The sequence below is a fragment of the Vanellus vanellus genome (genome assembly GCF_965231255.1).
Source record: "Vanellus vanellus genome assembly, chromosome: Z".
Classification (NCBI taxonomy): Eukaryota; Metazoa; Chordata; class Aves; order Charadriiformes; family Charadriidae; genus Vanellus; species Vanellus vanellus.
Window position 1 is genome coordinate 45,780,677 of NC_138908.1, and position 23,769 is coordinate 45,804,445.

A 23,769-nucleotide genomic window follows, 5' to 3' on the forward strand; every position below is an offset into this window, starting at 1 on the left:
TTCCTATGGTTACTAAAAGGCTGTTTAAAACTGTTTAGTAGCAGGGGACCTTGAAAAACACTGTTTCTAGCAAAGCTCAGTGTTTCCTTTAACTTTTGCACAATATTCACCCTGCTGACACCATTTTTGTCTCAAATCCTTACATAAACAATGTCTGTAATAAAAGCAAATATATTTTTACCAGTTTCATATCAAGCAGACCTTGGAATAGAAATGCAAACAAAGATACTGGTGTAAATTAATGAAAGCATCTTCCAGCTCCTAGAGCGCATCAAGTACCTTCAACCATCTCCATTCACAGAAAACACCACATTTACCCTGACAGAACAGAAAATACACAGGACTCCAAATACCATACAACAACCAGACTTCCATAACTATCACTACCTGTTTTTATAACTGATGAGCAAGGATACACTCGAAAGAAAAAAAGAGACACAGTTACACACTTGCTCTATGCCCTCTATTCACATAACAATGTCTGGAGAAGGCTTTCAACTACAATGCTGTCTATTATCAAAGTTCACCCATCCAGAATCTGTGTTCAGAAAAGGAGAAATGAGACTCCGGTTGTGATAATCTATTTATTAGAAGGATGTTTAGATACTCAGAGTAAGCTTAATATTTTAAGTTTCTGGTCTGCCCAGAAAACTACTACAAGCCTCCCTGTTACATTAAGTCCTCCTAAGAGACTAGTACCTCCAAGAGTAACAGCATAGTCTGCAGCAAACACCAAGTGACAGACATTATGATATCCCTCAGGGAGTTACCTCATTTTATACATGATTCTGCATAATGAGACACAATGTGCCAGCGTTCTAGATTCTGGAATACCCATAGACATGTCAGGTATTCACACTATCCTGTCTTTCGATCTCAAATTTCCCGAAGCAGATATGTTAAAAATATGTTTCTGTTCTTTATATAATCTTTCACAGAAATAATGTTACATAGTTTATAAATGAATCCCTAAGTAAAAGATAATAGTTACACTTCCCACTTCTAATCCATTATCAACTACGTTTTAATACAGAATAAAAGCTAAATTAAAGTAGCTTCATAGAAAAAAAATTCCATAGGTTTCAATGGCGGACATTATCAGAATATTTGATTTGGAGTCACTGTGGAATAATTGACCTGTTACAGCCATTACAGAAAAAAGAAATATGATTTACGTCAGAGTCTAATATCCCATACTCCGGCTGAAGTCACAGTTGTAGGCACACATAATCTGACAGAGACCAATATCGAACATGCTTTTAAGATCTTCTAGCTTGGCCAGAATAGGACTGTAGAAGTTGAAAGTATGTCTCCTAACCCCCAAGGCAGCAAAAAAGAGTCCCAGACCCACCATAACCAGTTGATGTGAAAGTTTATCATAACAATCAATTGTAAACCAGATTAAAAATTGGCAATTAGTTCAGAAGGACCTTTAGGCCCATGGATCTAGTCTAGATCTCTAGAACTAGCAATGAGGACACAACTTTATTTGTGCTCTGGTAAAGCGTGAAGATCTCAGAGAGGCCCAGGCACTGTACACACAGAAAAGAAGGCAATCCTCACATCCAAAGAAGTTGTAACCTAGAAAACAAGCTAGGAAAAAGACACAGACACACAGATATATATATATGATGTCTAGGGTGAATATCCTGCAATGTTGGCAATAGCCAGCGCACAAGCTCTTGCTGCCAATTCAGCAGAGCAGGGGACTGAACATGAGCCTCCCATCTCACCTAGGGTCATGCCCAGGGTACCCTCATGCAGGAAGGAGGCTCATCATTTCAGCAGAAACTGAACTCTGAGTTATGAGAAAGTTTCCAGATGAAAATTTTTCTCAAACATAAATTTCAATTTAAAACGTGAAATAGTAGCAATTATCTGCGGTTTTCCATGAAGGAAAAATATAATACTTTTTTTGAAGTACTTTTAGGTTTTTTGGGGGCTTTATTTTTTTCTTTTTTAAGTTTTTAACCAGCTGTAATTTAGAATCAGAGGATCACAGAATATCCCAAGTTTGAAGGGACCCATGAGGATCATCAAGTCCAACTCCTGACTCTGCAGAGGGTAACCTAAACGTTAAGCCATGTATCTAAGAGTGTTATCCAAGCACTTCTTGAACACCCACAGGCTTGGGACCATGACCACTTCCCTGGGGAGCTTGTTCCAGGTCTTGACCATCCTCTCAGTGAAAAACCTTTTCCTAATATCTAATCTGAATTTCCCCTGATGAGCTTTAAGCCATTCCCTTGCATCCAATCATCAGACAATAGAAAGATCAGCACCTCCACTATACTCCCCCTCATGAGGAAGTTGTAAACAGCAATGAGGTCACCCCTCAAGTTTCCTTATCTCCAAGGTGAACAAATCTAGTACCCTCAGCCACTCTTCCTAAGTCATGCCCTCTAGAGCTTTGACCATCTTTGTTGTCCTCCTTTGGACACAAAACCTTTCCTTTATTAAGGGAAGGTTGCAAAATGAAGCAAAAAAACAGTATTAGAATGACAAACATTCATCCAGTTGGGCTAGCAAATAGGACTATGCAGCACACACGCTGTGACTGAGTATCTTGAACAGTTAATCTAGAACATGAACTAATTTTTTCCGTAAAGAGTAAATTGCCCCAAACCAACACTGGACTAGGGCTACATAAAGCTGCGGGGAAAAAAGGCAGAAAAATGAAATATTTTCCTTTACCTCCAACCTCATACCTTTTGAACAAATTGAGTAATATTCTTAAAGGAATGATACACTCTGTGGTTCAATTATGCCAGTCCTTACAAAAAGCAAAACCAGTAATGAAATATTCCTACTTTTTATTGAGCTGCAAGCACAGCAAACACAGAAATTGCCAAGCTGCCGACAGGCTTTGGTTGGACACAATAGAGACCTGTCCCAAGAAGCTGAAGGGCCTACATCAAACTTTTTTTTTTTTTTTTAAATAGAGAAAGATTATCAGGAAGTGACATAAAAAATAAAATTCCTTTCCTAAAAGACTCACTGAGACTATAGCTCAGAGAAAGGGCATATCTCAGATGAGGTGGTGATGGCTGAGAGAAAAGCCCTTTTAAGGACACAAAATGCTCATGTTTTACAACCAGGCCAGGCCACAAGCTGTTTTAGATGCTTTAGGGCAAAGGCAGACTTTGTGGCCTCTTATGTCATTACCACAGGCATAAGAATGCCCCTAAGGCTGGAAGTCATACAGCTGCAGCTGAGATGGAGTGGGAGGAGATCACCAGATCATGCGAGGGTGAAAGCCATACGGTATGCCCCTGAAGTCAGAGTCCCTCCGTTCCCAGACAGCTAGGACCACCAGGCAGAAATGACTGACAGTATGCTCCTTAAGTTTCAAATATTTCAGTGCCACTGAGGTGGGTACATCTTTCAGTAACGGCTAGCAAGAGAAACCTAAATGCTCCACATTCATTTCATGTCCTTCCTTCTCAAGAAATCTTACTGCCACAGTGTGAACGACTGGGTTGGGAAACAGGTGATAATCACGAGGGATTATCAAAAACTGCTCGCATGACCAAGTGCATCATGGAACACATCCCTACTTACAACAAGAAGTAGCTGCCCTGTATTTTCAAAAGAATATGGAGTTACTTATCCCTCAGTGTGTATGTTTCCTCTGCAAAGTAGCTGCCTCCCACCCAACGGCTGAAATTCAGCAATAAGTTTTTCCCCGGACTATACCTGTGGTTTGTCAAGTGCACTGGACGACAGCGCTATATAAATGTCACTAGCTATTTTAGGTGATTCCCTAAGGGAAAACTGCTATAAATGATGTCAGGAGTAATCACAGGAGTTACCACATAGCTAGCAGTAGTCACGTTATCCTTTTAGGTCCCCAGAAAAGTATTCGGCAGTCTCCTCTCATCGCAACAGAGTGATGAAAAGTTACACAGGAGCAACCAAGCAGAGGTGGCTGTGCTCTATCATGCACATTCAAGATGCAGGAAAAGAGAGGGTTGTTCTTGACTTTTGATTTGTTAGTTTTTTTGGGGGTTTCGTTTGGTTTTTGGGTTTTTTGGGGGTTTGTTGTTGTTTTTTTTTTTTTTTTTTAAACATGGCAGGTACACTTAGCCCCATGACTATTTTCTGTATAAGAAAATTCAGCCATCCGTTTGTTTCATTTCTTCTGGGTGTTCCCTGACCGATCTGCTGCTGCGTTCTAGCTGGGTACCATTCCAGGTACCTAAACTCAGTTACATCAGACTCTTTTTTTTTTTTCATACGTAAAACTGGTGTGAAACCACACAAAACTCAGTTCACAGTTTTCTTGTGTTCTTACAGTTGCACATTGGTACAATAAACAAGTTATTTGAAAAGCTGTGCAGGACAGCTGACTGATTTCTCTGGTGGGCTGATTTCAGAAAATACTATGTTTGAAAAAAAGAAAAAAAAAAGAAAGGGAAAAAAGAAAGAAAGAGAAGTTAGTTGATATGAAACAACTCTCACGGTGATCCATCAAGCCTGTGTATGCGTGTTCACTTTCTTCCAGCTGCATACTTGCCCAGCCTGAAGTATACAAATACTTGTGGCAGGATCAGAAATTTTCCTTTTGCTAGGCATTAAGAAAAGAAATGCCTGATCTAGAAGACACTGGCAAATTTTACCATCCTGGTACAATTTAGCCTGATGTGAGAAGGCTGCCTGCATTTCACAAGGAACAATTTGGCTTTTAATACCATTTTCCCCTACTCTTCCTAACGTGGTAAGTGAAGGGACCCTCGGCAATCTTTGTCTTCCAGCCACATCTCTCACAGCACTGCACAGTAGCAGCCAGCACAACTGACTACACCAAACTGTAATCATCTGGTGTCCCTCCTGCCCAGCCAAAATCATCTTCTCTCTCTTCCCTTGCTGTTATTCTGAGCAGCTACAGCTATCAGTCTTGCATAGCTGCGGTCTGGGCTACTCCACTGAACCCAAATGCTACAGACACAACCAACGACAGATGTGGAGGAGAAGCCTCTGCCATTTCTCCAAGCTTAAGAAAATCCAAACACTTCAGCTTATGAAAGAAACCAGATCCCCTGCTTGGGCTGATGGAGTACAAACCTAGCGAGTCTAAGTAGGCTGGAACATGCTGCATTAGGGCTTGAAAAATGTGCAGTTTTCTTTTTAACTATTGTTTTTAGATAAGCAGTGTCATAATAAATAGACCTATGGAGAAGTGCTCATTTTTCAGCTGCAGAGAAACACTCCAAATTAGTGTTTTCTGTCTGACAGCCCTTCTCTCCCACTCTCTTCACCCACCTTCCTCCTCTCCCTCCCTCCCACCTTACTTTTTTTCAAAATAAACGTTCCTTCGTTCCATTACCGTTATACAACGTTCATGTATACAGGTCAAGCACGTCGGAAGGACTGGAAGAGACCTATGGGCTATGGACATCAATGCCCTGCTGTCACGTGGACCTTTTCCTAAATGTATCAATAATGCTCCATCTTAAAAGCAGTTTGCTTGTTTCTTGGCGGCCGCTGTATCAGAAACCCACTTCAGGGCCTCCCTGCTCTAACGGGAGCCTCTTTAATTCCAGGCTACGCCGTTTCCCTCACGTGCTTTTTGTGCTAGCTTTATCTTTCGTTTGTAATGCCTTTTCACTCTTGATGAATAGACATTTTAAGCATTTTTAGACGGTGTTTGTATTTACACTCGGTCTGCCACTTTGCTAGATTAACTGGACGTAGGCTTTTCGTACATGACGCATTCTCCATCCTCTTGATTTTCCAGTCTGCCCGGTAGGCCCTTCTCCCCCGTTTTCAATTAAGGTTTTTGAACATGGGTGACCAGGTTTGTACTGGCTATTCCAGGCGAGGTCTTCTCCAGTGCCTTGTATAATGGCAGCAATACTTCCCGATCTCTGCTGCAAATGCCTCTCCTGACACATCCTAGATCACATTTGTCTTTTTCATGGCTGTCTCCTGCTGGCACGCTGAAGCCCAGCTAGGACTCCCAGCTCCTTCTCCTCCTCCATCATTTCCAGCTGATGAGCACCGGTGAAACTTGGTAAAGCAGAAGGGTCAGCGAGACAGAGGACTGCTCCTATTGCATCTCTTTATTTAAGACTGATCGGAGGAAGAAAGAGGCATAAATGGGTCTGTAACAGCTGTCACAGCAGTTGTTACAGCAAGCCAAATCCTGTGAACACTTTCCATTCCCATTCGCTGAGGAAAGCCTGAGATCAAGACCAAGCCACAAGCAACAGCATTTCTTGAGCACTGAACACACCACCTCCAGGAAGGTTCTCAGTGAGGGAGGAAGGAGTGAAAAAATAGCAGAGTCACACACAACCCCATAAAAACCCTAAAATTGATATGATGTAGAGAAGATATTCTGATCGTTTCTTAAAAGCCTGAATGAAATAAGCTAATTTGCAATGGAGGTGGGAATTTTTTTAATCAGGCAAAGACGTGTGCATACGTAAATGGGAGGATGACATTAACATTGGCTAGGAAAAAATATTTTCATTAAAATATTAACTTCACTGTGCACACTTAGGAGATTATACTGTAAAATGAGCAGGTTTTTTTTTTGTATAATATTGTATAATTTGTATAATATCGCTTCGTGTGTTGGAAAGGAGAAAGCCTGGTAACTATCATTGTTCTTTCAACACCACTAGTTTTTGTAAGATGGCCAGCCATTGATATCACAGGAGGATTCATGTTTGTTTATTCTAAAATGAATGTAAATTGGACTTCGTACCTAATACCTTAAAGCCATGCTGAAACACAAGGAAGTCTATTATCTTTATGTCATGTATTTTAGGATTTTTTTTTTCTCCCCGCTCCAGCAGAAGACCGACAGTTTATAATGCAGCGGTGCAACTGCCTCATTTGCACATTTACAGTGCTCAATAAGGGGTTGAAATGCTTGAATCCCCAGAGAACCTCCTTGTTCTTTCCCCCACAGCAAATGTCTCCCTATACTTCAATACAGCAGTGAAAGTTTATCTAAATAACAAATATCTAGCCATTACATAATGCCTTTCATGCAGAAGAACGTAAAAACACTTTACCCGGGGCTCGTGCAAATCATTTCGGTACATGCCAGGCAGCAGAGAGCTGAGCCTGGAATCAGAAGGGGAGCAGCCCATTCCACATGGCACCTCCTGCCCGTGGTCCTGGGACCCAGTTCATCCCTACGGACCATTTCTTGCAGCAAACACATCCTAAATTACAGTAAAAAAAAAAAAATCAAGACAGAATTGTTGAAACCCCTCAAAGTTTCCCTAAGCCATACTGGACAGATATTCAAATGCATTCAAATATACTGCCAAACATGCATACTGCTTTTGCTCAGGAAATGAGTTAACACCTTTGACCACCAAGTCACGCTGACTTTTTTTTATGTCAATAGCGCTGTCTAAAACCTGGCTTTTAATAACAGCCATGTCACTTATCCCAATTTATAGCATTACTGCGGATTGTGCCACAGCACATTTGTTATAAAATTCTTCAAGAATAGTGACAATAAAATCAAGACAATTACTCCCCCAAGCACTAGCGTTGGGGTATTTTTTAAAGAACAGATTTGATTGAAAGGTAAAGATTATCTTTAAATTCCTCCACCCCTTCTTTTATTTGAATATGAAAAGAAAGTGTAATACAGATGCTTACCTTGATATGACATTAAAAGACAGTTTGGGTCAATATAATTACTGTAGAACAGCAGAATTTAAAAAAAAATCCTTAAATATTTGTACTTACTGATTTTACCCTTCAGATGCATTTTAGCATTCTGGGGTAACTGGCCAAGTCCAAACCACAGATGCAGAAGTAACTAGTAGACAGTCCCTCCCTCCCTTAATGTGTATACTATCCATACAACATCACAGGTTAATCCCCCCCAAAACAGGAAAAAACATATTTCTGCAACAACATTTTAGAAAGTAACCATGTGAGTCAAAGTGACCCCCAAATAGAGCTTCTTTGCACTTGATAGGAAGTTTACGGACATGTTGTAAATGTCAGACTACACCATTTTTAATAATAAAAAAAGACACTGTAATACTGTTTCCTTGTAACCGGGACAGAAAATCATTTGGTAAGAATAAGAACATTTATTGGTTTTGACATAAAAATTTCTTGCTGTGAGGTGGAAACGCTGTACTCCAAATACCAGAAGAAACGTGAAATCTCAAGGGTTATGTTCAGTAACTCTTGGTTCAAAAGCAGACGTGGCAGGTGCATTATTTAAGAGCTTGTCAGAGATGATCTTCTACAGCACACTACTCCAGGATTCATCTCCTGCTGTGCCTGGGAAGGGGATTCTCATGTAAATATATGGCAGAACTGGCTGGCAGCACATCAAGCCCATACTGCCCAGCCCTCCTCAATACCGCTGCGGTCACTACATGTTAATATCCGGAAAGGTCTTCAGTCCTGAATGCAACTACTCCGCCCACATACCCCACGTAAGAGCAGTTCTTTGGCTGAGCTCTTCAGAGTGAATTTGCTCTGAAAAATTCAAGGCGACGTTTTTCTCAGTAGCCATACTTGATGTTCTAAAGCATATTTTGTATTGCTGTATTCAGTGCTAATTTGGTGCCACAAAGATGTAGAATATTCAATGCAAATGAGAAACATTTCAGTCCAAGCTACTGCTTTGAATTTCCTGACTCCTGCTCATACAAGAACTCGAGCATATTTTATTTAACTTTTTTTTTTTTTCTTTTCAATCTTTCAGAGCATAAATCCTTGAGTAGAAGCTAGTCACATCAGATTTCAGTAGGGATGATCACAATTAAACATGCTAGTTGAAAACCAGAAGAGGCTCAAAGGACCAAACTGTTCAAAACAAAACAAAAAACCCCAGTCCAAATAGGTTGATTGGGCCCTCTATGCCTATAGCAGCGAGCTAAATTTTCAGCTGTGTAAACCATTGCCGTCTTCAGCACAGATGAGCTAATTTTTGCACAGGATCTGACCTGTGTTTCTGTAGAAGATACTCCAGACATACATAGACCTGTATAGCTACCCTTCTGTTTCTTTTACTCACTCATAAACATTTCAGGAAGAAAGAATTTCCTATGTGTTTCAGGTGCCAGAGTAAAAATAAATACAAAATCTAATTTGAACTATTCCAGTACAGACTTAAAAATCCCTCATACAGGAAAATCGCAGCTTGTAAAATGTATCTCTTTTTTTTTTTCTTTTTAATGTAACTGAGTAGTTAAAAAGAAATAGGAGAGAAAAATCACTTTCTGCTAAGAACAAGCAGGAGAAATATAATTTAAAATCGCATATTTTTAGAAAATACTATTTTAATGGAAAGTCCTCCCCTTAAACATGTCTATACTGGCCAGTCAAAAAGGATACAAAGATTAGAAAGAAATGGCTTTTCTAATGTATCATTGCACTAAACTACATTTGAGAGCAGAAGAAAAGCACAGAGAAAGCAATGGTTGTACCTTCGATATGGTGTATGCTGGCCACAAGTTTGTGGAGCAAAAACCATCTGTAACAAAACATTTTGCACAAAATTGTGCTCTGCAGTGGTGAGAGAAATCATAAAAAAGGAAGGTGACCCTATGTATGCTTGACTGAAAACCAGAAAGTAGCTCTGTAACATCTCTCACTTGCACTGAACCCTGAAGGGGAAAAAAATTAGGATGATTACACATTTAACTGCAGTAATCCTGGATTAAAGCATTTAATTCCTAGACTGTTTACAAGCCATCAACACAAACATTAATAAGCAGATATATGGCAGGCTGCTTTAAAAGTATATTACTTCGCTGTCAAAACTAGCTCTGGTACAAATTCAGAAGTATGCAATGTTTTATTCTTTCTAAAGGAAGGCTTTATCTTAGGGGTTTTAAGTAATCTCTTATGCCTGAACTACTACATAAAAATATAACATCCTCTGCAAACATTAAGTAGGTGGTTTCTCTTTTGTTAGCAACTGGAGTACACCCTAGCGTTTTAAATTTTTGAATGCCTTTGAAAATAAAAGGTGTCTCCAATGTAATATTTATAACAGGTAAATTATATCTCTTCAGACAAGAGTAACAATTAAAAGAAAGCATCAGTACCATGTTTACCTTTATGAAGCGTTATTGTACCAAGTAGCACAGAACCTCAATACGCGTGCAAACTTACATTATTCTGGGGTACATCTGGAAAACTCTTCACCCTTAACTCTAAGGAAACTGATACCTCTGAGGCAAACTTGCCTCTCCTTTCTCCTCCATCAATAAATATTGCCCAGTCACTCGCAGTACAGGTAAACCACCTCATCAGCTTAAGCCTTGTGTTGGCATTTCAACAAAAACCCAACAAATTTGTCAGCCTGGGCTGGCACGTCACAGCAGGACAGGCTCCCACATCTGGGAATTTCCAACATGCACAATGTCACTTTTCAGAAATGGGTTACAGGAAGATTTAAATCCAACATGCCCTTGGATTTTTTCCATTTCCATTTCTCCTGATACTAATAGCATGACTCCTCTCCCTCCCCCCTCCCCCCCCCCCCCCTCCAATAGTGTATAAATTCATTTCCCCTAGTTCACTTTGACCTGTGTCTTAAATCAATGGAAGCTGGGTTAAATCCTTTATCTAAAACCAACTTTAGTCAAGAGAAGCCTTTCCACAGGCATCACGAGCAGGTTTTAGCTCTGGATGGGGAAAGCCAGGTGTGATGCTGCAGTGCAACACCACTCCCCACATCCTGCTGAGCTCTACATACTTCAGCAGGAATTGTCCCCACTTTCACTCCCTCCAAGGTACGGGGAAATGTAAAGCTTTGTATCAGACAGGAAACTACACAAACAGGAGGTGGCAAACTCCTAGGTGACACAGCCAAAGCCTTGTGGCTGATGCCTCCAAGAGTTCAGAATCACTGCAGTCAGTTAACTTGGGAAACTATAAATCCATTGATTTTTGCTAGCTTGGAGAAATATTGTGAAATTCTACTTTGTCTCTCAGTGACTAAACCGCAAAGTATCCGTAGCGGCAAGCTCTGCGACTGAACGTTGTCCCTACAGACAGCATTCTGCACATGCAACTAAGATTATCACAGGCAAAAATAATGAGGGAGGGGAAAAAATAATAGAAAAATGCATCTGAGAAGTTACTTATGTTTAATGCTTAAAAGTCTGAATGCACAAACAATAATCTACCATTATAGAAGTACTGGTGGTCAATACAATGCATTAGAACTATGTACAATGACACAGTTTAGTATCAAAATCTTTCTACAATGTAGAGTATTACGAAACTGTTAATGACATCAAACACTAAGCACTTAAGACACCATTTTTTGCTACCACATTTGGAACTTCAATGAACAGTCCATTTTAACTTGCAGCATCAATCCATTTCTAGTATGAAATTAAGTAATTTTCTACTTATACAATAAGATTTATCTACACGGGTCTTTTGATTTTGATCCATAGCAGCAAAGGCACTGTACATCAGCAGATCCACAGACTTAAAGATTTCTTTTTAAAGCATTCAAAAAAAAAGTCACAGATCATAGTTTAACAGCAACAACAACAACATAAAAAGATAACACGTTGTCTCTGGCACAATGGCTCAGTCTGCGTCCGTTTTAGGGACATCCAATCAAGACTTGGATTGAACTGCTGGCGAACAAAGCAAGTCCTTATCCCAGTGAGAATCCATTCCTTTTTGTATGTTGGAATGAGTACTCTTGTAAATCCTACCTCGGAGGTCATTGCTTTTGTAGTTTGTATATTGGTAGGCATCCATTCTTATTTCAGTGCAGTTTCCAAAGAACATATCAAATATTTTTCATAATCTCTTGTAATTGAAAAATTGCCCAAAGACACATATCCCCATTTTCAAGGAAACATTGCAAAAGTTTCCAGAAGTAACAAAGGTGATTCTTTGAGGCAACTTATTGTACTCTCTACAATATAACAAAGAGAGGTGTTTATATTAAAAAACCTAGCTTGACACCAAAATGCTTTATGTTTATCAACAGAAAAGCATTGAGAACGAATCTGTACACAAGATGCTATATTAACATTGCAAATATATAAATTAGCACATTCTTACTTAAAGTGAATTTAATTTAGATGTGAACTGAATTTGCCATTCATCACAGGCATGTAGATTACTGGCTACAGTTTGCAATTTCCTAATTTTCCAAGACTGTCTAAAATAGTTAAGATACAGCATCTTCCCACCAAATAATTATACTGTAATAACACGTAGAGGTCTCATTCAAGAACAGGACTAAAAAATATAACAAAGTTTATTTTTTTTTTTAAATAGAAACTACAAGTCTATTTAGTGTAACTTTAACTGTCTCCTGAACATCCTTCTCCAAGATCCCCAATTTATCCACCTGCAAAAACACAAAGTATACAATGCACGTTTAAAACTAAAGCCGGGCCAGACAGCTTTATTTAGTCAATTCATTGTTAGAAAGCCTTCTTTAAACAAAATAAATACATTACAGCTATAATACATAATTAAAGAGTTGAGTTCACTGTTAAGTATGCTTATTCCATCTTCTTCCAAGTAGATATCTGACAATTTGGTATCACAAGTTCTTAATAAGCATTCACAAATCAATAGCAAGTTAAGAAGGTAAAAATAAATTCCACAACTGTGATGAGCATTTAAATTCTCAGTTTAGAAAGAAAAAAAAAAAGGAATATACAGCAAAGTGCTAGGAGAAGGAGTTCTGTCTGCATTCAGATTTGTCTCTAATAAATAACTTCATAGACTGTAGCTTTCTTGTCCCCAGAGCCAGTGACAATGTATTTGTCATCCACAGAGATATCACAGCTAAGCACAGATGAGGATTCTTTGGACTACAAGAAAGAAAAGAAAAAAAAAAAAAGAAAGAAAAAGACAATTAGGTCTTTCCAATCCTTCAATCCAGAAGGGCTTGAAGATTAATTGGAAGAGTTTATAGAGAGAGTATACACTGAAAGTTCATTTAAATATCAGTACCGTGATGGCAGCTGTTGTTAAAAGATTGTTTCTCCAGACTTGTCCCACCTAAAGTTCTATGGCAACAAAAAACTGCAGCGGAAAGGGAAGTGAATGTTATGGACCTAGAGATAATCCACCAACCAAAACCAAAAAAGAAGTAGTCCTTTCTATATGCTTTATAAGCAATGAGCATTTATTAATATTTTATACATTAGCTTTGGCATAAAAATATATAAAAAGCCACCTTCTTCTTCTTTCCTTCCTTTTTTGACGTAAACCAGAAATCCGTACGGGGAAGCGCTACAAAAGCCCTACCCAAAGGCATGAAAAAAAGAGACTCCGCAGAAGTAACTGCATCTCCTTCTACTATTTCCCCAACACAGAAGACAAAAGTCTTGCACAAAGGAATTTCCAGTATCAAGGAGGATGCAAATTTGGAAAGATACTGCGGTGCAACGGGATACGCCACACTGTACAGCAGGTGAATGGGAGACAGGACACACCAGGATGCACTAGCTCTGTCTCTCCCAGCTTTTCTGCCTCTTCTGAATTGATATGTGTTGTCACATTTTACTTGCCGTTTTAGTGCATTTTTCCTTTACATATGTCCACGTTCTTTTCTGCCCATCTCTGCAAGAGCTAAACACTTCCCAGTCACGCAAAGTTTTTGCCAAGAAACTTCTGCCGCACTGCACAGGAAGCTTCTTTCTCTACCCCTCATTAAGAAAGCTGCACTGGGGTTTTAACATCGCTTTTAAGGACAATGTGTTCTTGGTAGAACGATTTGGGCTTTCTGTGGGAGGTGGTTCCAGAGCTGAATAGCCTCCACTAAGAAAACTCAGACCTCAGCTTTCACACGTCAAGGCAAACTTCATTGTGCCCAAAGGTGGAGGCACAGTGGGTACCAGTACAGGTGAGACCTGACCATCTAAACAGAAACACAGTTAACTTAATGAAAAAAATTCCCAGTCTAGAGGTACCTGTAGGTGAAAGAAGAGGAGGATGTGCCAAAAATCCCACTTTCCTTTAATCGCACTGAAGTGCCGTTAAAATTGGGCACAGAGGGATTAAAGGCTATAGAAAGGTTACAACTTCCAGTTACACTCCATGGTCCTCCTCCATAAGGATACAGTCTTCAGCTCTGCCTGTCTGATCCACTAACTTTACATGCCTCATCCCAGTAAAACACACATGTTGAACACGACTTTCACTGTTTGAGCTCCATTTTGGACCTTCAGTGAATGCTCACCTAGCAACACCCTTGCATACTGTACTACAGCCATAGGCACAAGGAGGTGAGCAAGAAGGGTATTCAAAACAATTTCGGATTAAAGGGCTACTTTACTGTAAGAGCTAAATTACTCAAATGTTAGAAAGCACAAAAGCATATCTCCCTCTAATTACAGACAAAGTCTTAAAGGCACATAATAATTAGCCAAGAATTTCCATTTAAAAACTCCTTAAGATAATGACAGACCCTGAGATGTGCAGCTCTACTGCACTGTAATGTATGTAGAAAAAAGCTTTTAGGAGATTATTACCTGGAATATACTGGCTCCATAAGGTGTTCTCCAGGCGTTAAGAAGATTATCTTTTCCAGTGCTTACAAACCATTTGCCTGCAACAGATTAAGTGTTATTGTTGCATTTTGTTTTCAAGGAATGCACCCCAAGAAACAGATTAATAATAAAAACAATGCATTCACACATTAATGGAAAACATATCCAAAGAAGAGTCATATTTTCATCTGGTTGCACTACGATGTTCGCTTACAACATAAGCAGTTCACAGAAAAAAGGAGTCTCGCAAAATTCTTTAAATAATTTCAATACTTAAATTTAACATCTAATTTTTAGCAATACCCCTACTTTCATTTAAAGGCAATCTTGAACGAACTTCTCAGGAGGGAAAACACTGGCATAAAAAGATTTGCTTACCACAGTGAGCAAATTTGAGTGACAACACACAGCTCTCATGAAGATGCAGTTGATACTTGTCCGGCTTAGTAACATGAAGCACCTCAACGTTACTGTTCTCCATTCCTACTGCCAACCACTCACCAGTTGGACAATAGCCCAGTGAGAAGATCTGGAATTAGCACAGCACATGCTTAAATCACTAAAGGAATGAGCTTGAGATATTCAAAACCGACTCCTGCTACACTGTTAACACTATGCAAAAACACATTTTGGTCTACTACAGTTTTAAAAACACGATAATCCAATCACTATAGTAATCAAGATAAATTAGTTCATGTAAACAAAGCTTAATTAAAACTGTAATAGCAAAGCAATGAATCAAGCTATAAAAGTTGATGTCCTAGCTTATCTGACAGCATTTAAAAATATTTTTGTAAAGTATTTTTGAACAAGAATCTACAGAAATGGGAACAGATTGCACACAGGAATGCTTTAATCTAGCAATTCTTTTATAAAAAGGATTCTGCACTAGTCTCATGGGAGAAGTACTAATCTGTCAAATAGTCATAATCCAGAAAGACGTTTAGCTGACACATTAAAAAAAAGAAAAAGAGAGAGACTAAGTGAAAGATTCTTTGGAGTTCTCTTTGCGCCTGCTTTTTTTGCTTTTATAAAAAAACCCCAAACCAGAAGTGCTTGTTTTAGAAAACCATGATAGATTTTTCTTAACATGCCAAAGCTTCTGAGATTGAACCTGCGATGTGAAGTCATGTTGCTGTAGCTGTCTCCCTTCTCTGAGATCCCAGGACCTGACTGTATTGTCCAGGCCTCCCGTCCATAGTTTGGTGCCGTCATTAGAAATGTCAATACAGCTTGCTCCATCTGTGTGGCCCTGAAATTGCCTGAAAATATTGAAAGAAGATACGCACATTCTCACACTGGAAAGAGCTGGGTCTGAGCATGTATACAAAATACTCTTTTTTCTTTTGGTACTTGACACACAGCCATTAAAGACAACAGTAACGTAGATTTCAATAGCAACCTGAGATTAATATAAACTCCGGGATGAGCATGTGAGTTTTGTGATGAATTGATGAAGCAATCAGGCCAGACAGCCAAGCGCTAATTTGATTTCAAAAAGCACACTTTACGAGTCAGATACTCTGGGGATTTTCACTGCTGACTGTGTGATGCCCACTATTCGACTGAAAATACCCCACTCCCCCTGGAAAGGAATGTGGCATGATCATCAGAATTCACTGAGTTTAAGATGAAGCTGCATGTCACCAAAAAAGCTGGGAAAAAAAAAAAAAAAAAAAGAGCAGTCTAAATGTGAACATCAGAGAGTAAAAGCCTCCCCTTACCTGCAATACTGATCTACTACGTGCAACAACATATGGTGCAGTGCACAGAGCAGCTCTGTACGACTGGCTCCTAGCTTACTGTACACCAGTGTTGAGCAGCAACTCATACTCCTAAGATACTAAGTTTGCAATGCAGTAATTTACACACATCTTTACCCAAGACATATTTGCAGGAGCACTGACTAAAGAGATCGGAGTGTGAGCACAGGTATTGCATGGACACAAAGAAAACCATCTGTTCAAAGAACCTACAGCAGTGTCAACACCAGCTGATCTTTGGAAATTATAGTTATGGGCTGCACAACAGGCCTGGAATTATGAAACTCTCAAAACCTACAAACAATTATATAGTCTTTTGTCAAGGTATTACCACGGCTATTGCCTAGCAATGAAATACTGGAGGCAGCTATGCAGACACCATGAAGAAAATAGCATATGTACACAAAAGGGCACATAAGACCGTGTCTAATTAACTCTTCGCAACCCGATGATCCAGTTCCATTGACGTACCTGACCAGAGTCTGGTTATGCAGATCCCACACTGCAATATTCCCATCGCTACAGCAAGAGAAGCAGACCTTGGAATCGGGGCTGATAGCTAGGGCATAGCAAGCCGGAGCAGAAGATGTCAGCTCTGCTTTGATGCGAGGAGTTGGAGCTGCCAGGTCCCAAATGGATAACGTGCTGGCTTCCCCACCAACAATCAGGGTGCGGCCGTCAGGGAGCAATCTGCAGGAACGGATGTAGTTATCTCTGTTCTGTGGAGACAGAAGCCATCAAGAGATTACTCATGAGGAAAGGAAAACAGCATTAACATGAGAGCAGAAATCCATAAAAGTATTGTATTCCCTCCTGGTTTTAATGAGCCATTTATACTTATGACAATGATAAAGTGTATTAATGCCAGAAAATTACATGACATTAGGGAAGTACTTAAACTTGATCTACAAAATTCAGTAGTGAGAGATATTTAATCTTAATTAGCATCAAGATGCAAAGACCTGAATCCAGCCCAAAACAATTCAAGATAGCTGTATTCGACAGCTTGTGTAGAAAGTTACATTTTCATACTCTGTTTATTTCAGCACATTAACCTCTCGACATGGGGGAGTACCAAATTCCCTGCACGCTCCCCACCCCCCTGTTCCAGTGAGACTTGCTGCCACCATCTCGGAGATGTCAGAGGAAAATATTTGGGCAATTTTCTTCATTTGTGTAGCAACTTGTGTAGCAATTCATTATATGTCTACATGTGCTACACAGTTCTCATTTTACTGCCTCTGTAACAAGAAGCAACATCTTACCAAGAACTAGTAAATGACACGAGAAAAGCTGCTAACAATGGTTCATCTTGTTAGCACATTCAAATAATTTGTGAATAACACTCAGGGATATTTTTAATTGTCACATTAAGACAGGGCAATGCATTCACACACATACACAGACAGAAAATACATGACACGATCTTCAAATATTCTCGGAGAATACAGCGGCAAGAGAGCAATTTTTAGCATGATAGGATATCAACCTTTAAGATTGCCAACAAACGTCAAAGTTTATAAACAGTATCTGCCATACTGTCTTTGATCTCTCCCCCTACCAATACAATTTTAGGATATTAAAGATGTTTTGATTCATTGGGGGGGGGGAAATCACAAGTACGACACAGAACACACTTCCAACTTCGTTCTAAAAGAAACAACAAAATTACAAATGAAGTAGATCAAGCTTTGACACCAATGACAGCACTCCAATAGCCACTGTCTTCTGTACCTTAACGGTACCATTTCAATCTTAACACAACCTGCTATCTTCTTCCCCTGACGCATGCCGCTGTTCACCTACCAGGCAGTCCAGCTGAGAGACAGGGCTCTTGTTGCCAGGGTGGCTGATGTCCCAGACTTTGACGCAGCCCTTCCCACCTGTGTACACGTGTCTCGTGGGGTTGCTGATGGTAACTGCACACACAACTTCCCCGTGGTTCAGAGTGTTGATCTGACGGGCATGGCGAGGGATTCCTGGACCGATGAGGGCATCAGGAGGGAAAGGAACCGGCTGCATCTGACCATCTGCACTTACATGAAATGAGTATGCTCTGAGGGGATAAAAAAAAAATGGTCAGAGGGTGATTTAAGAAGCTTTTCTTCAAGATGACGTAAGAAAACAGAATCAAAGGTGTGGTTCCACTGCGGGCATTCAGACTGTGCACTCAGCTCCTTTTGAAATTTTTTTAATTGTGTGAAGAAGAAATCCTTTATTTATCTATAGCATGGCTCTCAAAGCACAAACTCTTAACATGGAAAGTCAAACACCATCTACTAATCAAATGAGCTTTTACAACTCAGGCAATGATGATTTCTGGTGTGAGCAAGGATACACGACCCTGCTCTTAAACTTGGGGTACGGGGAGACCACCGCATGCAGAGAAGGGACGGAAGGTCGGGTCAGGGCCCCCTGGCAGACAGAAATAGTTGGCTGGCTGCTGCAGAGCATGGCGGGTAGCTGACTGCCAGGGAACATGTGGTCATTCCCTTACTGACTTCTAATGTGCAAACTTCAGCTGGACTGCTGCCACGCTACCCCGTACGCAGCGCAGGTCCCACGTTCCTCCAGTGGAACTGCCCAGGCACTCTACCTAAGGGTGCAGAAAAACCTCCACCATCAAAGAGTTAAGTTCTCAAGGCATGGTTGCTGACACCTGACATGACAGGCCAGCAAAAACACACTGGAATTTTTCTCCTACTTTTGAGCTTGCTGTCCTTTTTTTTTTTTTTTTTTTTTTTAATTCCACTCTCCCCCCCCCCCCCTTTTTTTTTGTGTGGACCTGACACAACAAATACAAATCCCAATTTCTCTTGCCAGAATCAGGGCTCTCACTGAGAAAGAATGTGTTGTGCGACTGCCAGTTATGCCACTTGTGAATAACCTATCAACAGCTTCATCTCAAAATATTTTCCAGGGAGAACAGTTAGGTTGTGAAATTGTCTTGTTCTGAGATGCTACCTGACACATCACATCTATTACAAAAGCACAAGCTTTGTAAGAGGGTTCACCTACACAGACCAAGGTACCCTTAACGGAAGGCTTTAATTTCCTTCGACCTAAAAAATCATTACAGTACTCATGAAAAATCCACTGTCACAGTGGTGAGATGAGAAGAGATCACCAAAAAAAAGTCATTTTATGAGAATACTTAGGAAGATCACTTCCTCAAAATGGTGCTTTAAAGTCGTTGAAGAATGCAGTCTTCAGGATTCAATTACTGAATTTAAGATTCACAGTGCATTAACACTAGAACAATAATTTTCAGTGGGACAAAATGCAACTGCATTTTCTTTTCACCTTTCTGCCCTATTGCCAGAGCTTTACACACTCTTCTCATCCTGTGCTCTGTTTCTTGTTCTGGCAGGTCTGAGTGACGATCATATCATCATTCTCCATTTTTTGACATTAAACACCTTCAGGAAAGGGTAGGACAGATTTCTGTGGTTGTCAGAAGCAGCTAACTGCCTATATAAGTAGAATTAGGGTTTGATTAGTACCACAGAAATCTGAAATACCTTACTCATTACCTCCCTAATTCCTGTTTGCTGCAGTAAGGTACTGAAAAAAGCAGCTGATGGTGACCTGAAATCTCTAAAAATTTTAAACAAGTGAAACTTCATTATCTTCTTTTCTGATTACTGTATGCACGCTCTGCAGAGCCATGTTGAGCACTGAGTGTACGATGCTTTTATCAGCCAAAGTGATTTTTAGCATGCTTACAAAGTACACAGGGAACATATTTAACAATTACAGAAATAAAGCTTAGATCTGGAGTGATCTGTGACATTATTCTCACTCTATTCATTACTCCATACCAGCACATGTGATTAAACTGTTGCTTTGTTGCTTGGTTTGGTTTTGTGGTGGTCGAGTGGTTGTTTTTTTTTCACGCTGAGAACTAATACTGCATGTTGCTTATTTGAAGTACTCTAAATATCTTACAAATATCTGACACTATAAACACCTGGCGAGCACTTTTTTCTTCTTTTCCCATTAGCAACCTTTTCTATTTATATATTGTACAATCCTCAGCATTTTGATATATCTCCAAAGTGACATGAGAGTTGTTAGGGGCCAGATCCCTGATGTGCCACACGCTGCCCACTCCATTTCAACAGACACTCAACAGCGCGGAGAATTTACACAACTTTCGCTCTAAGGGAAAAGGAAGAGTAAACGAGAAAGCAACAATCCTGAATGATAGCTGTGAAAAGTACCGCACTTAAGATAAAGAAAAATCAATGTAATCATGCTAAAACCACCGCAGATTTCAAAGGTTTCAGGCCCTACGGCAGACAAATGACAGTTACATTTAAATGTTTAAAACAGTCATCAATAAGTCAATAACATTCAAAAACCTTGAAGATGCACCAGCATTGAACCGGTTTGATTTCAGTTTGCCTCATGTTTTATTTCCCCCATCTCTAACACAAGTGAGACCTGAGCAAGGAGGTCTCTGCACCCCCAGTATCGCCATTTCTCCGACCACAGCAAGCAAAGCCTGGTAAAGCCAGTCAGTCACCCTTCCTCCCAGGCAACCGACGCCACCAGGGATGAACTTGAACCCAGCGAACATTTGAACATTACGTCAAGACATTTCTAAGTGCCCACTTGAAGATCTGTGCCCCACAGAATTTTTAATGCAAGCAGCTGGTCCAGAAGCTGCTGCACACCAGTTTCCATACTCGCCTTACACAGCCACCTAACTGGGTGGCGCAACTAGCAGAAAAGTCAACTTGAGGTGGTAACTAGTGTGTGACATCTGAGAGGCCTGGGCATGGTTTATTATTTGTGTGACATATGTGCAAGAGGCGTTACAGGCACTAGGACTGATCACTTGTCACCATGATACATTATCAATCCTGTGTGTCTGCAAGCTCACTGGCAGGTGAGTGTATACTTTTACTCACATGCATGCAAGTGTGTGTCTACCCCAAAACCGCTCCTCCACAAATAAGTTCATACATATGAGACCGAGAGAAAGAATGGCACAAACATCCCCTGCCCTTCAAACTCTCCAGTATTAGCTGGTCACAGTTTCCCACAAGTGTCACGCAACAAGTGGAAGTGGAGGACCCTTACATAAAATCTGGATCAATACAGTTTGCATCACTGTTTTATTTTTTCTCCTCTCTAACTCAAGAGGGATGTGAGCAGAGTTCTTCTTATCTGTGTAATTCTTTTTCCAAGGCTCACAACAAGCGAAGCCTGGTAGAGCAGGTCACCTTTTACGGTCAGTTCCATCAAGGATGAATTTGAACATTATGATACAATAATTCTTTCCAGTATTTTCAATCAAACAAAACATTTCAGTGTTCCTTTCTCTGCACACTACTATTTATAGCGCCTGATAAGTTTGCAAGTAGTTGCAAGGCTTTTGTGAACAAAGAAATCATTTTTTAAAACAGAGAAGCAAAGTACAGTAGAGATGGAAAGCCGAGATCTCATTCCAGTTCACCTTTCCATATAAGACCAACCAGTAAGATTCAGCATGTAACACCTTGAAGTTCAGCTCCTTTTCCCATTTATTTCTGTCTCCTTTGCTCTGTATCAACCAGTCTTTGTCAGCTACCATTAGTCTTCAAAACAATTTACAAATGCAACTTTAAGATTCAACAGTGTTTCTCCTGCCCTTGCCAAATAGCTATATTTATTTCTATTCACACAATAGTTTTCAGTAGCTAAGGGGAATTCCAACTGGCAAGGGAACACAACTTCAACAGATGACTGAATTTTAAAGTTGAATGTTTGCTACTCACGGTTTTCCTCCTGGGATGCCTGTGAGATTGGGAGGGATGCCTGGGACTCGCATGTGATGATGTGGATCAAAACCAACCTATAGTTTTCCCCAAGCAAAACAAAAAGGTGTATTAAAGATGGAGTTAGGCAAAGGATGACTGTTTAATTCATGTTTTCCATAGCAGAGTCCCCACATTACAAAGACACTGAACTAGATTTAACCCTGCAGGTCTTACATTTAATATAAACTGCTCTCAACACTGAATGCACAAGTGGCAAACACTTACCACTGGAGATCTCCCATAAGCTGCTGCCGCCGCCGCCGCTGCTGCTGCTGCACTCATTTGAGGGGAAATATTGTGTAGACCGGCATAGGCAGCTCCAGGGCTGGTCAGCTCTCCGTTCATACCAGCGTGTGGCACGATCCCAAATGGAGTAGGATAAGGACACGGCACTGCCATAGGTGTCCTTAAACCTGAAGCTATTGAGGGGAAAAAAAGAGAGAAGTCACACAGGCAGCCCAGACCCATCAGACGAAATATGATTTTGGCAAACAGTAAAATATCTATATATATACATGCTGTATTAAAGAGCTGACGAACCAGCTCAGCATCCAGTCTAAGCAGCTGTAATATACTGCCTTGTCACTGTAGATTTAAAGACAGCCTGGTTTGGGACCAACGGCCATCATTTCACACCATCTAAATATATGGACACTAACCTAGCGGGTCCACACCTGGGGGTTTGCCAGGTACTGGCCTCAGTCCGGGAGTGGAGTTGCTACCTGGAGTTGGGGCATCAGTCCGTGGAGTTGGGGTATTCGATTTAGACACAGGAGTGGTAGATTTCTCATTCTAATCACCAAAAAGGAACAAGGAAGACAGTCTGTTAGTTATTTTACTTTAGCTAGTGGTTGGAAAGAGAGCCAACAACAACCAGAGTGTGTGCGATTAGTGATATTTAGCTTTTGGGTTTGGGTTTCAACAGTCCCTGGCAATGAAGAGAAGCTGCAGAGACACTGAAAAAGACAGAATGGCTTTGGGAATGAACTACAGCCTTCACAGCTTTCCTCATAGGGGGCATCCGTATGATTCAGAATGAGGTCAATGACTGAAAATCATTGCCGTCTGACAATTACATTGGCAGCGTATGTGAAATCTGTTGGAAGTCTCACTCTGCTCATGGTGGACCTGCTCCCATTACGATTTTGAGCTTCTGTGAGAGGCCACTGCTGGGTGGACAAGAAGAGCAGAAAAAAACCCACAACTGACTGACAACTCATGCCTAAACGTGGTGCTGGAAACACAGGATGGAGACAGTGATGGGTATAAAGTCAGGAACTGTGCAGTGCCACTCTTGTGACAAGCTTGTTCATCAGACAAAACACTGACTCCTCGGCCTGAACCTGTCATTCCACCACCTTTCCTGAGCACTACATTCACTTTAAGCTTTCTTTTTATTTATTTTATTTCTTTAAATAATCGTGTACCCTGACCTGTGAAGAATTGAGAGGGGAGTTACTGTGCAGCTCAGGAAGGTGATTAACTGTGGTCACAAACAGGAAAGGAAAGAAAACCCTCGACTTGCAGGCAGCTCGTTGTTTTTGGGTTTTTTTTTTGCATTGTGATTTGTGATGCAAGTCAAGGAAGGCTCTTGTAAATGACAGATTACTTTTTAGATAGAAAATAAAAATTATTGTTGTTGTATATGGCCTGGTAATTCAAACAAAGCTAACAACCAAATCACATCCAAGCAGGGAACTGAATTTGCTATAAACCACAGCA

The 23,769-nt window shown here is 40.3% G+C and overlaps 1 protein-coding gene across 3 annotated transcripts in view; it reads right to left on the reverse strand.

Moving 5' to 3' along the window:
* Nucleotides 1-11,079: 11,079 nt before the first annotated feature.
* The window catches only part of LOC309683722 (transducin-like enhancer protein 4), a 101,002-nt gene continuing 88,312 nt past the window's right edge, over nt 11,080-23,769 (reverse strand). For all 3 annotated transcript variants that reach the window (XM_082498045.1, XM_082498044.1, XM_082498043.1), the window contains 9 exons: nt 22,707-22,839; nt 22,273-22,466; nt 22,006-22,082; nt 18,047-18,296; nt 16,712-16,959; nt 15,592-15,739; nt 14,856-15,006; nt 14,460-14,536; nt 11,080-12,794 (listed from right to left, as the gene is read on the reverse strand). In XM_082498045.1, coding sequence (XP_082354171.1) covers nt 12,687-12,794; nt 14,460-14,536; nt 14,856-15,006; nt 15,592-15,739; nt 16,712-16,959; nt 18,047-18,296; nt 22,006-22,082; nt 22,273-22,466; nt 22,707-22,839 — 1,386 coding nt within the window. In that variant the 3' untranslated portion in view covers nt 11,080-12,686. The remainder of the gene's footprint in view (nt 12,795-14,459; nt 14,537-14,855; nt 15,007-15,591; nt 15,740-16,711; nt 16,960-18,046; nt 18,297-22,005; nt 22,083-22,272; nt 22,467-22,706; nt 22,840-23,769) is intronic.